A 16,540-nucleotide genomic window follows, 5' to 3' on the forward strand; every position below is an offset into this window, starting at 1 on the left:
ACACTGCCCCGGCCTCATCCATAGTCACATCTACCACTGACCCCATAACACAGCCCCGGCCTCATCCATAGTCACATCTACCCCCGGCACTGACCCCATAACACAGCCCCGGCCTCATCCATAGTCACATCTCCCTTCAGGTCTGAGCACGCTATGAGGCTGTTCCGGTCTATGACTTACCACAACTAACCTTCTTTTTGGCCTTCTGCAGATGAGGAGCTGTACTCGGGGGTTTACATAGATTTCATGGGCACAGACGCTGCCATATTCCGAGCCATGGGCAAGCAGGCGGCCATGAGGACGGACCAGTACAATTCGCGCTGGCTGAACGGTAAGACGCCGGAGAGGATGAGGGGAGGATGAGCTTTCCTGCTCCCTACACCCGGATAACGTCTCCTCTCTCCGCAGACCCAGCGTTTGTCCATGTGCAGCTCATCCCTGACAGCCTGGAGCGAAATGATGATAAACTTTATTTCTTCTTCCGGGAAAAGTCCACGGATTCTCCGCACAGCCCGACCGTGTTCTCCCGCATTGGAAGGGTGTGTCTGGTAAGAAGCCCCTCCTAGATGTCCCCCAGGGGCTGCACGCGGAGGTCCTGCCGATAGTCTCATCCTCTTCTTCTTCTAGAACGATGATGGAGGTCACTGCTGTCTGGTGAATAAGTGGAGCACCTTCCTGAAAGCGCGACTCATCTGCTCCGTGCCGGGGGCGGACGGGATAGAGACGCACTTTGATGAGCTACGTAAGTATCTGGGCGGAGGGCGAGCGCAGTCACCCGGGGCTTGTGATGTATCTACATCTATTGTTATTACAGAGGACGTCTTCATCCAGCAGACGCAGGACAATAAGAACCCGGTCATCTACGCCGTCTTCTCCGCCTCGGGGTAAGCCTCGTGTCTCCTCACCGCCAGCGTCATTCCATGTGCGTCGCCTTGACCTCCCTCCTTCTCGCCAGTTCTGTCTTTAAGGGATCGGCCGTGTGTGTCTACTCCATGGCTGACATCCGCATGGTCTTCAATGGTCCGTTCGCTCACAAGGAAGGACCCAACTACCAGTGGATGCCGTACACAGGGAAGATCCCGTATCCCCGGCCCGGCACGGTACGGACGGGTGGTGTGCAGCTCCTGTGTTAGGGGTGGTCATGCCTGAGCATGTGATGTAGATGTATGACCTCTCCCTGTTGTGTGCAGTGTCCGGGCGGGACCTTCACTCCATCCATGAAGTCCACTAAAGATTACCCGGATGAAGTCATCAACTTCATGAGGACGCACCCGGTCATGTACAATCCCGTCTACCCCATCCATCGGCAGCCATTGCTTGTCCGCACCAATGTCAACTACAAGTTCACCACCATCGCTGTGGACCAGGTGGACGCGTCTGATGGCCGATACGAGGTCCTCTTCTTGGGCACAGGTACCCGTCCATCCTCTACTGATTGCATCTGCCATAGGACATTGGCTGTGACGTCCCATAATCCTCCCTGTCCTGTGTATCACAGATCAGGGCACGGTGCAGAAGGTGATTGTGCTTCCCAAAGACGACCTGGAGACGGAGGAGCTGATGCTGGAGGAGGTGGAGGTGTTTAAGGTCAGGCGCCCCCTACAGGTCACATTCTGTCCTACCTCATGTCATAGGATAGTATCTGTAGCCATTGTACATGGGTGCCCGGGTAACCAGTGTCTCTTCCCTTAGGTCCCTGCACCCATCAAATCCATGAAAATCTCATCCAAACGAGTAAGTGCTGGGTAATACTTGTCTTCAGGGTGTGGGGTCGTCCATCAGATTGCACATCAGCCGCCCTGATTGTGGATCCATTGTAACGACACTGCAGCTACACATAACTCGTTACTCTCTCATTGCAGCAACAGCTTTACGTCTCGTCACTGTCGGGGGTGACACATCTTGCCCTCCATCGTTGTGACGTGTACGGAGAAGCCTGCGCTGACTGCTGCCTGGCCAGAGACCCCTACTGCGCCTGGGATGGAAAAACGTGTTCGCGCTATTCAGCGTCCTCCAAGCGGTACGCAGAGGGGTGAGGCCGGGCTTCATTAATAGAGAATCCCTCTAATATACAGCAAAGCCCCATCACAGGCTCCTCCTCCTAACTTTGCTCTCACCCATAGACGCAGCCGCCGACAAGACGTCCGACACGGGAATCCCATCAGGCAGTGCCGCGGATACAACTCCAATGGTAATATCCGAACCGCCATGTCCTGACTAATGTAACCCCACATGCAGATGGTTACTACTCATATCCCTGCAGCTCTGGGGTATAATACAGGACTGCACCAGCAGCAGAATAGTGAGTGCAGCTCTGGGGTATAATACAGGATGTAACTCAGGATCAGTACAGGATAAGTAATGTCATGTATGTACACAGTGACTGCACCAGCAGCAGAATAGTGAGTGCAGCTCTGGGGTATAATACAGGATGTAACTCAGGATCAGTACAGGATAAGTAATGTCATGTATGTACACAGTGACTGCACCAGCAGCAGAATAGTGAGTGCAGCTCTGGGGTATAATACAGGATGTAACTCAGGATCAGTACAGGATAAGTAATGTCATGTATGTACACAGTGACTGCACCAGCAGCAGAATAGTGAGTGCAGCTCTGGAGTATAATACAGGATGTAACTCAGGATCAGTACAGGATAAGTAATGTCATGTATGTACACAGTGACTGCACCAGCAGCAGAATAGTGAGTGCAGCTCTGGGGTATAATACAGGATGTAACTCAGGATCAGTACAGGATAAGTAATGTCATGTATGTACACAGTGACTGCACCAGCAGCAGAATAGTGAGTGCAGCTCTGGAGTATAATACAGGATGTAACTCAGGATCAGTACAGGATAAGTAATGTCATGTATGTACACAGTGACTGCACCAGCAGCAGAATAGTGAGTGCAGCTCTGGGGTATAATACAGGATGTAACTCAGGATCAGTACAGGATAAGTAATGTCATGTATGTACACAGTGACTGCACCAGCAGCAGTATAGTGAGTGCAGCTCTGGGGTATAATACAGGATGTAACTCAGGATCAGTACAGGATAAGTAATGTCATGTATGTACACAGTGACTGCACCAGCAGCAGAATAGTGAGTGCAGCTCTGGAGTATAATACAGGATGTAACTCAGGATCAGTACAGGATAAGTAATGTCATGTATGTACACAGTGACTGCACCAGCAGCAGAATAGTGAGTGCAGCTCTGGGGTATAATACAGGATGTAACTCAGGATCAGTACAGGATAAGTAATGTCATGTATGTACAGTGACTGCCCCAGCAGCAGAATAGTGAGTGCAGCTCTGGGGTATAATACAGGATGTAACTCAGGGTCAGTACAGGATAAGTAATGTCATGTATGTACACAGTGACTGCACCAGCAGCAGAATAGTGAGTGCAGCTCTGGAGTATAATACAGGATGTAACTCAGGATCAGTACAGGATAAGTAATGTCATGTATGTACACAGTGACTGCACCAGCAGCAGAATAGTGAGTGCAGCTCTGGAGTATAATACAGGATGTAACTCAGGATCAGTACAGGATAAGTAATGTCATGTATGTACACAGTGACTCCTCCAGCAGAATAGTGAGTGCAGCTCTGGAGTATAATACAGGATGTAACTCAGGATCAGTACAGGATAAGTAATGTCATGTATGTACACAGTGACTGCACCAGCAGCAGAATAGTGAGTGCGGCTCTGGGGTAAGGACACAATTACTATTTTATCGGATAATTTAGTGTGTTTTCCTCTCAGCCAATAAGATTGGGATGGAGGCGGCGCAGTACGGGGTGGAGGGCAGTTCGGCTTTCCTGGAGTGTCAGGCTCGCTCCCCTCAGGCCTCCATCAAGTGGATCCTGCAGAAAGACAACTCTGAGCGCAAAAAAGAGGTAAGTGGTCGCATGCGGATAAACAATCCCATAAGGATATGAAGATCTCTGCTGTCTGTGAGCTGAGGGTTTGTAACAGTTGCCTCCGGTCCTGAGTGATTGTGCTCTGCCTCCACAGCTGCGCTCGGAGGGCCGGCTCCTGAAGACAGAACAAGGTCTCCTGATCCGGTCGCTGCAGCTTTCGGACAGCGGCGTCTACCACTGCACGGCCACCGAGAACAACTTCAAGCACACGGTGATGCGCGTCCGCCTGCAGGTCCTGAGCGCCGAGGCCGTCACTGCTGCACTGCTGCACCCCGAGGCCCCCGCAGCGCAGTCCTCCCACCCGGCCGGACCCCCAGGAGCCTACGACGAGCTGGTGCAGCTGCTCTCCCAGCCCGAGATGGGACTCATCAACCAATACTGCCAGGGGTACTGGCGGCCCAACGCCCACAGCGACGCCAAGGACCTGCAGGACCAGAAGCGGGCCCGGAACCGGCGGAACCACCCGCCCACAGCGCAGACATGAGACTGCCCCCAACTCTAAATATATAAATATATAAATCTCTATATCGGACGTCGGGGGAGTCGCCTTTTGGGGTCCCCTAGGATTTATTTATTGGGGGACGCAGAGACTTGGGATGTTTCCTGACCCGGTGAGCAGAGCGTCGCTCCCCTGGCTGCAGACCATTGCTCTGCCTTCTTCCTGCTGTTCGTGTGTTTGTGGCGCAGACGTTATGGGGGCTCCCCTCATCTTATTCCGGAGGAGCCGGGGGCCCCCCCATATTATTCCGGATGAGCCGGGGGCCTCGCATTCCTTTAAGTCTTCCTTTTTTTATTTTTACGGATCGGTACGATTATCAGCGAGTAAAGTGTGGAAGGTGAAAGGTCAGGGGTCAGAGGCCTCCATGTAGCGGACCCTGATGGTGGAGGTCCGGACCCTCGGGCGGCAGGCACCGGCGGCAGATATTGTCTGTAAATAGATGTAAATGTAACTATGAAATGTGCGGTGAATTATCTCCTGTGGATGAACACAATACAATAAACACTGGCCTATTTTCTACAGAGTGACTGGGGGTCCGCACCGGGGGGATACCATGTCCTTGTGATGTACACGACCTCTGCTTGCTGTCAGTAACTAATATTCTGTATTGTTGTGCATTGATACATTGTAACAATCGACTTCCGCTCACTGACAAGAAGCAGAGATCTAGAATGGTGGAAGGGGCCCATTCACTAATCTCCGTGGTCCTGTTTTCCGTTGGACAGGTGTAAGAAGTGTCAGCGCTGAGCTTGTCGCACACGACCATTTTGGGGCGCGGCTGCGTTGTATCCATGTGACACAAATTAGGGGGGAGGGCACATTTATCATGTAGAGTGCAGGGGGCGCCAGATTCAGGATTCTTGGGGTCTGTTTTTATGGCTCTGGCGCCCCCTGCAGTTTGCACCACTCTCAGTAAATGTGCCCCAATGCTCTGTATGTGGAGAGCGCCCCCTGGTGGAGGCAGTGGGGGTTGCACACAGGTGATCAGATGGTTAATAATGTAGCATGGGGGGGTGCGGGGGTTGGGCAGCGATGGCCTCGGGTCTGTCACATCTGCCCCATGTCTTACACTGGGCCCTCAGGTGATCAGATGGGTGGGGGTCATGTCCTGGGGGGCACCTTGTTACCATCTGTGCTGTTTTCTATATTCGGATGTGTGTGAGGGGCAGGCCCTGAAATCCTGCGCTACGTGCGCCGCACATTGACTGAGCGAAGACAACTCATACCTGCTCCTCCCCACGGGCGAAGGGGGCCGCAGAGCTGACCCTCTAGGGAATGGGATGGGACATGGCCACGGAGCTGACCCTCTAGGGAATGGGATGGGACATGGCCACGGAGCTGACCCTCTAGGGAATGGGAGGGGGCACTGCCACGGAGCTGACCCTCTAGGGAATGGGAGGGGACACGGCCACGGAGCTGACCCCCTAGGGAATGGGATGGGACATGGCCACGGAGCTGACCCCCTAGGGAATGGGAGGGGACACTGCCGCGGAGCTGACCCTCTAGGGAATGGGAGGGGACACTGCCGCAGCGCTGAGCCTCTAGGGAATGGGAGGGGACACTGCCACGGAGCTGACCCTCTAGGGAATGGGAGGCGAGGGGGGCCGCGGAGCTGACCCTCTAGGGAATGGGATGGGCACGGCCGCGGAGCTGACCCTCTAGGGAATGGGAGGCGAGGGGGGCCGCGGAGCTGACCCTCTAGGGAATGGGAGGCGAGGGGGGCCGCGGAGCTGACCCTCTAGGGAATGGGATGGGACACGGCCACGGAGCTGACCCTCTAGGGCAGTGGTGGCGAACCTTTAAGCGGCCGAGTGCCCAAACTGTAACCCAAAACCCCCCCTTAAGTGCCAACCAAAAATTAGAGCAGTAACTTATTGCTCCCTGTTCAACAACTTTCAATCATATTGGCCTCCTGAGGACAGAAACACTGTAGAAAGATGGAAAGTTTCCAGCATTGTAGCTTCTTTCCAGGGTCCCTCTGTACACAGAGAATCATGGGGCCAGCAGGAGTCCTCCAAAGGTAATTCAGCCCCGTCTATACATTCTCCCTCTTCCTACAGTCCCTAGTAACAAAGCAAGTATCAAAATATGACTGAAAGCAGCAACTTTTAAGTTGCTTGGAACTGCAGGAAGATTCTTTAAATCCTGTCTGGTGCTGGGGCGATGGCCGGGTGCCCACAGAAAGGGCTCTGAGTGCCACCTCTGGCACCCGTGCCATAGGTTCGCCGCCACGGAGCTGACCCTCTAGGGAATGGGAGGGGGCACGGCCGCGGAGCTGACCCTCTAGGGAATGGGAGGGGGCACGGCCGCGGAGCTGACCCTCTAGGGAATGGGAGGGGGCACGGCCGCGGAGCTGACCCTCTAGGGAATGGGAGGGGGCACGGCCGCGGAGCTGACCCTCTAGGGAATGGGAGGGGGCACGGCCGCGGAGCTGACCCTCTAGGGAATGGGAGGGGGCACGGCCGCGGAGCTGACCCTCTAGGGAATGGGAGGGGGCACGGCCGCGGAGCTGACCCTCTAGGGAATGGGAGGGGGCACGGCCACGGAGCTGACCCCCTGGGGAGCTGCAGGATTGTCACATCTCAGTAATGTGTCAGTCTCTGACCCGGCACTGCACGTTCCTAAATACACGAGCAACATCCACAGACCTGGTGATGTATCACCCCCATCATCCCTGACCCCCGGGAGCTCCCCGTGCATCACCCCCATCATCCCTGACCCACGGGAGCTCCCCGTGCATCATCCCTGACCCCCGGGAGCTCACCGTGCATCACCCCCATCATCCCTGACCCCCTGGAGCTCCCCGTGCATCACCCCCATCATCCCTGACCCCCGGGAGCTCCCCGTGCATCACCCCCATCATCCCTGACCCCCGGGAGCTCCCCGTGCATCACCCCCATCATCCCTGACCCCCGGGAGCTCCCCGTGCATCACCCCCATCATCCCTGACCCCCGGGAGCTCACCATCTGATGTCCCTAGCACAGTCGTCCCCCAGACAGTGATGATGTAGATGCTGTGGTGTCGGCGGTGCGTGCAGGGTACAGCTGTGAGTACAATGCCCCCCCCCCAATCCTCCCCCCTCCACCCCCCCGATTCTCCCCCTCCCCCCATCTGTAACTTGTAAACTTCCTGCATCGTCCTTTGATGTTTCGCCTCCGGCACAAAACTCATAAGAACTTCAGAAGAAATTCACCATCAGAGAGGAGATCTGTCCATCATCCCGCCCCCCAATACACTGACCCCATCGCTATCCCCCTCCTTCATCCTGCCCCCCAATACACTGACCTCATCGCTATCCCCGTCCTTCATCCTGCCCCCCAATACACTGACCCCATCACTATCCCCCTCCATCCTGCCCCCCAATACACTGACCCCATCGCTATCCCCGTCCTTCATCCCGCCCCCCAATACACTGACCCCATCGCTATCCCCCTCCTTCATCCTGCCCCCCAATACACTGACCTCATCGCTATCCCCGTCCTTCATCCTGCCCCCCAATACACTGACCTCATCGCTATCCCCGTCCTTCATCCTGCCCCCCAATACACTGACCCCATCGCTATCCCCCTCCTTCATCCTGCCCCCCAATACACTGACCCCATCGCTATCCCCCTCCTTCATCCCGCCCCCCAATACACTGACCCCATCGCTATCCCTGTCCTTCATCCCGCCCCCCAATACACTGACCCCATCGCTATCCCCGTCCTTCATCCCGCCCCCCAATACACTGACCCCATCGCTATCCCCGTCCTTCATCCCGCCCCCCAATACACTGACCCCATCGCTATCCCCGTCCTTCATCCCGCCCCCCAATACACTGACCCCATCGCTATCCCCGTCCTTCATCCCGCCCCCAATACACTGACCCCATCGCTATCCCCCTCCTTCATCCTGCCCCCCAATACACTGACCCCATCGCTATCCCCCTCCTTCATCCCGCCCCCCAATACACTGACCCCATCGCTATCCCCCTCCTTCATCCTGCCCCCCAATACACTGACCCCATCGCTATCCCCCTCCTTCATCCCGCCCCCCAATACACTGACCCCATCGCTATCCCCCTCCTTCATCCCGCCCCCCAATACACTGACCCCATCGCTATCCCCGTCCTTCATCCCGCCCCCCAATACACTGACCCCATCGCTATCCCCGTCCTTCATCCCGCCCCCCAATACACTGACCCCATCGCTATCCCCGTCCTTCATCCCGCCCCCCAATACACTGACCCCATCGCTATCCCCCTCCTTCATCCCGCCCCCCAATACACTGACCCCATCGCTATCCCCCTCCATCCCGCCCCCCAATACACTGACCCCATCGCTATCCCCCTCCTTCATCCCGCCCCCCAATACACTGACCCCATCGCTATCCCCCTCCTTCATCCCGCCCCAAATACACCGACCCCATCGCTATCCCCGTCCTTCATCCCGCCCCCCAATACACTGACCCCATCGCTATCCCCCTCCTTCATCCCGCCCCTCAATACACTGACCCCATCGCTATCCCCGTCCTTCATCCTGCCCCCCAATACAATGACCCCATCGCTACCCCCCTCCTTCATCCCGCCCCCCAATACACCGACCCCATCGCTATCCCTGTCCTTCATCCTGCCTCTCCCCCCAATACACTGACCCCATCGCTATCCCCGTCCTTCATCCCGCCCCCCAATACACCGACCCCATCGCTATTCCCGTCCTTCATCCCGCCCACAATACACCGACCCCATCGCTATCCCTGACCTTCATCCTGCCCCTCCCCCCAATACACTGACCCCATCGCTATCCCCGTCCTTCATCCCGCCCCCCAATACACCGACCCCATCACTATTCCCGCCCCCAATACACCGACCCCATCGCTATCCCCCTCCTTCATCCCGACCCCCAATACACCGACCCTATCGCTATCCCCCTCCTTCATCCCGACCCCCAATACACCGACCCTATCGCTATGCCCGTCCTTCATCCCGCCCCCAATGCACCGACCCCATCGCTGTCCTTCATCCTGCCCCTCCCCCCAATACACCAACCCCATCGCTATCCCCGTCCTTCATCCCGCCCCCCAATACACCGACCCCATCGCTATTCCCGTCCTTCATCCCGCCCCCCAATACACCGACCTCATCGCTATCCCCGTCCTTCATCCCGCCCCCCAATACACCGACCCCATCGCTATCCCCCTCCTTCATCCCGCCCCCCAATACACCGACCCCATCGCTATCCCCCTCCTTCATCCCGCCCCCCAATACACCGACCCCATCGCTATCCCCCTCCTTCATCCCGCCCCCCAATACACCGACCCCATCGCTATTCCCCTCCTTCATCCCGCCCCCCAATACACCGACCCCATCGCTATCCCTGTCCTTCATCCCGCCCCCCAATACACCGACCCCATCGCTATTCCCCTCCTTCATCCCGCCCCCCAATACACCGACCCCATCGCTATCCCTGTCCTTCATCCTGCCCCTCCCCCCAATATACTGACCCCATCGATATCCCCGTCCTTCATCCCGCCCCCCAATACACCGACCCCATCGCTATCCCCGTCCTTCATCCCGCCCCCCAATACACCGACCCCATCGCTATCCCCGTCCTTCATCCCGCCCCCCAATACACCGACCCCATCGCTATCCCCGTCCTTCATCCCGCCCCCCAATACACCGACCCCATCGCTATCCCCGTCCTTCATCCCGCCCCCAATACACCGACCCCATCGCTATCCCCGTCCTTCATCCTGCCCCTCCCCCCAATATACTGACCCCATCGCTATCCCCGTCCTTCATCCCGCCCCCCAATACACTGACCACATCGCTATCCCCGTCCTTTATCCCGCCCACCAATACACCGACCCCATCGCTATCCCCGTCCTTCATCCCGACCCCATCGCTATCCCCGTCCTTCATCCCGCCCCCCAATACACCGACCCCATCGCTATCCCCGTCCTTCATCCCGCCCCCCAATACACCGACCCCATCGCTATCCCCGTCCTTCATCCCGCCCCCAATACACCGACCCCATCGCTATCCCCGTCCTTCATCCTGCCCCTCCCCCCAATATACTCACCCCTTCGCTATCCCCGTCCTTCATCCTGCCCCTCCCCCCAATATACTGACCCCATCGCTATCCCCGTCCTTCATCCCGCCCCCCAATACACTGACCACATCGCTATCCCCGTCCTTTATCCCGCCCCCCAATACACCGACCCCATCGCTATCCCCGTCCTTCATCCCGCCCCCCAATACACCGACCCCATCGCTATCCCCGTCCTTCATCCCGCCCCCAATACACCGACCCCATCGCTATCCCCGTCCTTCATCCCGCCCCCCAATACACCGACCCCATCGCTATTCCCGTCCTTCATCCCGCCCACCAATACACTGACCCCATCGCTATCCCTGTCCTTCATCCCGCCCCTCCCCCCAATACACCGACCCCATCGCTATCCCTGTCCTTCATCCCGCCCCTCCCCCCAATACACCGACCCCATCGCTATCCCTGTCCTTCATCCCGGCCCCCAATACACCGACCCCATCGCTATCCCTGTCCTTCATCCTGCCCCCCAATACACCGACCCCATCTCTATCCCCCTCCTTCATCCCGACCCCCAATACACCGACCCCATCGCTATCCCTGTCCTTCATCCCGACCCCCAATACACCGACCCCATCGCTATCCCTGTCCTTCATCCCGCCCCCAATACACCGACCCCATCTCTATCCCCCTCCTTCATCCCGCCCCCCAATACACCGACCCCATCGCTATCCCTGTCCTTCATCCCGCCCCCAATACACCGACCCCATCGCTATCCCCGTCCTTCATCCCGCCCCCCAATACACTGACCCCATCGCTATCCCCCTCCATCCCGCCCCCCAATACACTGACCCCCATCGCTATCCCCGTCCGTCATCCCGCCCCCCAATACACTGACCCCATCGCTATGCCCCTCCTTCATCCCGCCCCCCAATACACTGACCCCATCGCTATCCCCCTCCTTCATCCCGCCCCCCAATACACTGACCCCATCGCTATCCCTGTCCTTCATCCCGCCCCTCCCCCCAATACACCGACCCCATCGCTATCCCTGTCCTTCATCCCGCCCCTCCCCCCAATACACCGACCCCATCGCTATCCCTGTCCTTCATCCCGCCCCCCAATACACCGACCCCATCGCTATCCCTGTCCTTCATCCCGCCCCCCAATACACCGACCCCATCTCTATCCCCCTCCTTCATCCCGACCCCCAATACACCGACCCCATCGCTATCCCTGTCCTTCATCCCGCCCCCAATACACCGACCCCATCGCTATCCCTGTCCTTCATCCCGCCCCCAATACACCGACCCCATCGCTATCCCCGTCCTTCATCCCGCCCCCCAATACACTGACCCCATCGCTATCCCCCTCCTTCATCCCGCCCCCCAATACACTGACCCCATCGCTATCCCCCTCCTTCATCCCGCCCCTCAATACACTGACCCCATCGCTATCCCTGTCCTTCATCCCGCCCCCAATACACCGACCCCATCGCTATCCCCGTCCTTCATCCCGCCCCCCAATACACCGACCCCATCGCTATCCCCCTCCTTCATCCCGCCCCCCAATACACCGACCCCATCGCTATCCCCCTCCTTCATCCCGCCCCCCAATACACCGACCCCATCGCTATCCCCCTCCTTCATCCCGCCCCCCAATACACTGACCCCATCGCTATCCCCCTCCTTCATCCCGCCCCCCAATACACCGACCCCATCGCTATCCTCGTCCTTCATCCCGCCCCCAATATACGACCCCATCGCTATCCCCCTCCTTCATCCCGCCCCCCAATACACCGACCCCATCGCTATCCTCGTCCTTCATCCCGCCCCCAATATATGACCCCATCGCTATCCCCCTCCTTCATCCCGCCCCCCAATACACCGACCCCATCGCTATCCCCCTCCTTCATCCCGACCACCAATACATCAGGATCACCAGTTTCCGTGGCCTCTGGGGAGGTCAGGGGTCGTGCTTGGGGGCAGGTTGTAGGGGAATGTTCCAGCATTGGGGTTAATGTGACAATACAAGGGTCTCAGTTAATGAAGTTGGGAAGCCCCTCAAACTGCCAGTGCGACCCCCGCTCATCAGAATGAAGTCTCTGCTTGCTGGATGAAACCCCTGTCCTCACAGCCTCAGATCTGCTACAGTGTGTCAGTGCAGGTAACATGAAACAATCCCCGAGGGGTTAATCCTGACCTCTCCTCTTTCTCCTCCTCTCCCTAATAAAGCTGCCACGAAGGTTAAGCACCAATCAGGAGGAGGAACCTGAACCTGATCTTATCTGCTGCAGACTGGACCCCCCGACCCTGAATGAGCAAAGGTCTGGGAACCCATCATGTGACCTGGGGGGTGGTGGTCCGAGGTGACAGGGTCCCAGCTCCGGGATCTTCTGGTGTCCACGATGGGCGGATTCTCTGTGTGATGTCATCATGTTCTTATGACATCACTAAGCGGGATCACCCCTGGTGCTTGGTTCTGATCCGTTGTGAGGTTCGTGCAGAGAAGAATCTGGACAATAAACATCTGCTCCGCAGAAATAACAAAGAGGCGACGGATAAACACGGAGCGGGGCAGGAGAAGCCTGGAGGAGGGGTCCGCAGGCACCGGGGGGTCCAGAACCTCCCGCACCCCCATATCCACTTAGATTGTCAGCTCCCCCTCCATTGTGACCTACAGCTACGGGGCGATTCCCAGAAGCGCTGCCCCCCCCCCCTCTTGTCCCCGGCCAAATCCCCCCCCCCCCCCCCCCCCGTCACATTTACAACATCTGTAAATTCCCGACTTTATTACAAGACGAGAAGGAAAAGGAAACATTTATTTACAGAAGTGGCCGAACGTCACCGCATTACACAAACCTGGACCCCCGGAGCCCTGGACCCCCGGAGCCCTGAACTCCCAGAACCCCCGGAGCCCTGAACTCCCAGAACCCCCGGAGCCCTGAACTCCCAGAACCCCCGGAGCCCTGAACCCCCAGAACCCCCGGAGCCCTGAACCCCCGGAGCCCTGAACTCCCAGAACCCCCGGAGCCCTGAACTCCCAGAACCCCCGGAGCCCTGAACTCCCAGAACCCCCGGAGCCCTGAACTCCCAGAACCCCCGGAGCCCTGAACTCCCAGAACCCCCGGAGCCCTGAACCCCCGGAGCCCTGAACTCCCAGAACACCCGGAGCCCTGAACCCCCGGAGCCCTGAACTCCCAGAACCCCTGGAGCCCTGAACCCCCGGAGCCCTGAACTCCCTGAACCCTGAACTCCCTGAACCCCCGGAGCCCAGAACCCCCGGAGCCCTGAACTCCCAGAACACCCGGAGCCCTGAACTCCCTGAACCCTGAACTCCCTGAACCCCCGGAGCCCTGAACCCCCGGAGCCCTGAACTCCCAGAACACCCGGAGCCCTGAACCCCCGGAGCCCTGAACTCCCTGAACCCCCGGAGCCCTGAACTCCCAGAACCCCTGGAGCCCTGAACCCCCGGAGCCCTGAACTCCCAGAACACCCGGAGCCCTGAACTCCCAGAACCCCCGGAGCCCTGAACCCCCGGAGCCCTGAACTCCCTGAACCCCCGGAGCCCTGAACCCCCGGAGCCCTGAACTCCCAGAACCCCCGGAGCCCAGAACCCCCGGAGCCCTGAACCCCCGGAGCCCTGAACTCCCTGAACCCCCGGAGCCCTGAACCCCCGGAGCCCAGAACCCCCGGAGCCCTGAACTCCCAGAACCCCCGGAGCCCAGAACCCCCGGAGCCCTGAACTCCCTGAACCCCCGGAGCCCTGAACCCCCGGAGCCCTGAACTCCCAGAACCCCCGGAGCCCTGAACTCCCAGAACCCCCGGAGCCCAGAACCCCCGGAGCCCACGGATCAGCCGATCCTGGTGAAACGGCTCCAAAATAATGAATCCCAAACACAGCAAAACACTTGGGGAGGGAAGGGTTAAAGAAGCTGCAGCAGATGGGGCCGAGGTCACCGAATATTCCCAATATTTATAAGATGGAAAAATCCGGAGCAGAAATCAGCAAAACTGTAAACAGAGAAGGAGCAGACGGAGGCCAAACAAACAGAGAGGCGGCGGTGGGGGGTCTGACCGCACATCTGAGGGGTGACCCCCGACCCCGACCACTCGTCTGTCTCCATTCATTTCAATCAAAGTCGTCAAATCTTGAAATTCCCTTTCATTGACTCCACAATAATAAAAGTAACAAACCGGAACCAAGAACCAAAAACCCGGGGCAAAACGGAAAAAAACACGAAACCCGGGAAAGTGCGGCGTTCGGACCCTTAGTAAATGACCCCCACTGTCTCATCCATGATCTGCTCATGTGTCCGAGTCTGGAGCCGCCTCCTGTGAGCAGGAAGGGTCCCTTGGGGGTCCTGCAGCACATGGGGGTCTGACAGCAGGGATCTGTTGCTCGGGGGCTCCTCTGATCTGGGCGATGTGAAAGGGTTAATGTGACGGGGCCCCGTACGCTGCTGCGGCTTCTCAGAGGTCGGGATATGGATTCTCATCGTGTCCTTGGCGGAGGCATCGATCCGGAGCGACTATTTCTGCCGCCCCTCTAATAGTCCCAGGACGGATCTGCGGCGAGATCAGAGCCGGAGCATCGATCGTAACAGCGCAATGTGACCGCCAGAACCAAGGACAGGACCCCGCAAGACCCCACTGCTCACTGCTGAGGGGCTGTCACAGTGTGCAACACCCTGCTGATCCATGGGGAAGGTGGATGGTGCCCCTCTCCATGGTAGGAGCCACCGGGGGTGATTCATCTCCTGACAAGTGGGGAACTTAGTCACTGCTGCTGGAGCCACTGCCTGGGGGGGGCAAGATATCAGGACAGCGCATTATACACGGACAATGCACTTACATGCACCAGGAAGAAGAAGGTGAACTCCGGGGACCTGAGCGGGGAAGTGACACATGCAGGATATCGGGGGCAGGATCTTAGTGTCTCCCCGCACAGCGCATTATACACGGACAATGCACTTACATGCACCAGGAAGAAGAAGGTGAACTCCGGGGACCTGAGCGGGGAAGCGACACATGCAGGATATCGGGTGCAGGATTTTAGTGACTCCCCGCACAGCGCATTATACACGGACAATGCACTTACATGCACCAGGAAGAAGAAGGTGAACTCCGGGGACCTGAGCGGGGAAGCGACACATGCAGGATATCGGGCGCAGGATCTTAGTGACTCCCCGCACAGCTCATTATACACGGACAATGCACTTACATGCACCAGGAAGAAGAAGGTGAACTCCGGGGACCTGAGCGGGGAAGTGACACATGCAGGATATCGGGGGCAGGATCTTAGTGACTCCCCACACAGTGCATTATACACGGACAATGCACTTACATGCACCAGGAAGAAGAAGGTGAACTCCAGGGACCTGAGCGGGGAAGTGACACATGCAGGATATCGGGCGCAGGATCTTAGTGACTCCCCGCACAGCACATTATACACAGACAATGCACTTACATGCACCAGGAAGTAGAAGGTGAACTCCGGGGACCTGAGCGGGGAAGCGACAGATGCAGGATATCGGGGGAAGGATCCTAGTGACTCCCCGCACAGCGCATTATACACGGACAATGCACTTACATGCACCAGGAAGAAGAAGGTGAACTCCAGGGACCTGAGCGGGGAAGTGACACATGCAGGATATCGGGCGCAGGATCTTAGTGACTCCCCGCACAGCACATTATACACAGACAATGCACTTACATGCACCAGGAAGTAGAAGGTGAACTCCGGGGACCTGAGCGGGGAAGCGACAGATGCAGGATATCGGGGGAAGGATCCTAGTGACTCCCCGCACAGCGCATTATACACGGACAATGCACTTACATGCACCAGGAAGAAGAAGGTGAACTCCAGGGACCTGAGCGGGGAAGCGACACATGCAGGATATCGGGTGCAGGATCTTAGTGACTCCCCGCACAGCGCATTATACACGGACAATGCACTTACATGCACCAGGAAGAAGAAGGTAAACTCCGGGGACCTGAGCGGGGAAGCGACACATGCAGGATATCGGGTGCAGGATCTTAGTGACTCCCTGCACAACGCATTATACACGGACAATGCACTTACATGCAC

The 16,540-nt window shown here is 57.7% G+C and overlaps 1 protein-coding gene across 6 annotated transcripts in view; it reads left to right on the forward strand.

The window, feature by feature from the left end:
- LOC140105167 (semaphorin-3F-like) overlaps positions 1-4,944 on the forward strand; it is a 70,596-nt gene extending 65,652 nt beyond the window's left edge. For 3 of the 6 annotated variants that reach the window (XM_072129106.1, XM_072129109.1, XM_072129111.1), the window contains 11 exons: positions 212-331; positions 409-548; positions 628-884; positions 956-1,100; positions 1,191-1,413; positions 1,499-1,587; positions 1,693-1,734; positions 1,863-2,020; positions 2,124-2,191; positions 3,767-3,900; positions 4,019-4,944. In XM_072129106.1, the coding sequence (XP_071985207.1) occupies positions 212-331; positions 409-548; positions 628-884; positions 956-1,100; positions 1,191-1,413; positions 1,499-1,587; positions 1,693-1,734; positions 1,863-2,020; positions 2,124-2,191; positions 3,767-3,900; positions 4,019-4,408 (1,766 nt within the window). In that variant the 3' untranslated portion in view covers positions 4,409-4,944. Of the gene's footprint in view, positions 1-211; positions 332-408; positions 549-627; positions 885-955; positions 1,101-1,190; positions 1,414-1,498; positions 1,588-1,692; positions 1,735-1,862; positions 2,033-2,123; positions 2,192-3,766; positions 3,901-4,018 lie in introns of all 6 variants that reach the window. The other 3 variants (XM_072129108.1, XM_072129110.1, XM_072129107.1) reach the window with 2 other exon arrangements.
- The last annotated feature ends 11,596 nt before the right edge of the window (positions 4,945-16,540 follow it).

This window comes from Engystomops pustulosus, chromosome 10 (assembly GCF_040894005.1).
Source record: "Engystomops pustulosus chromosome 10, aEngPut4.maternal, whole genome shotgun sequence".
Taxonomy (NCBI): Eukaryota; Metazoa; Chordata; class Amphibia; order Anura; family Leptodactylidae; genus Engystomops; species Engystomops pustulosus.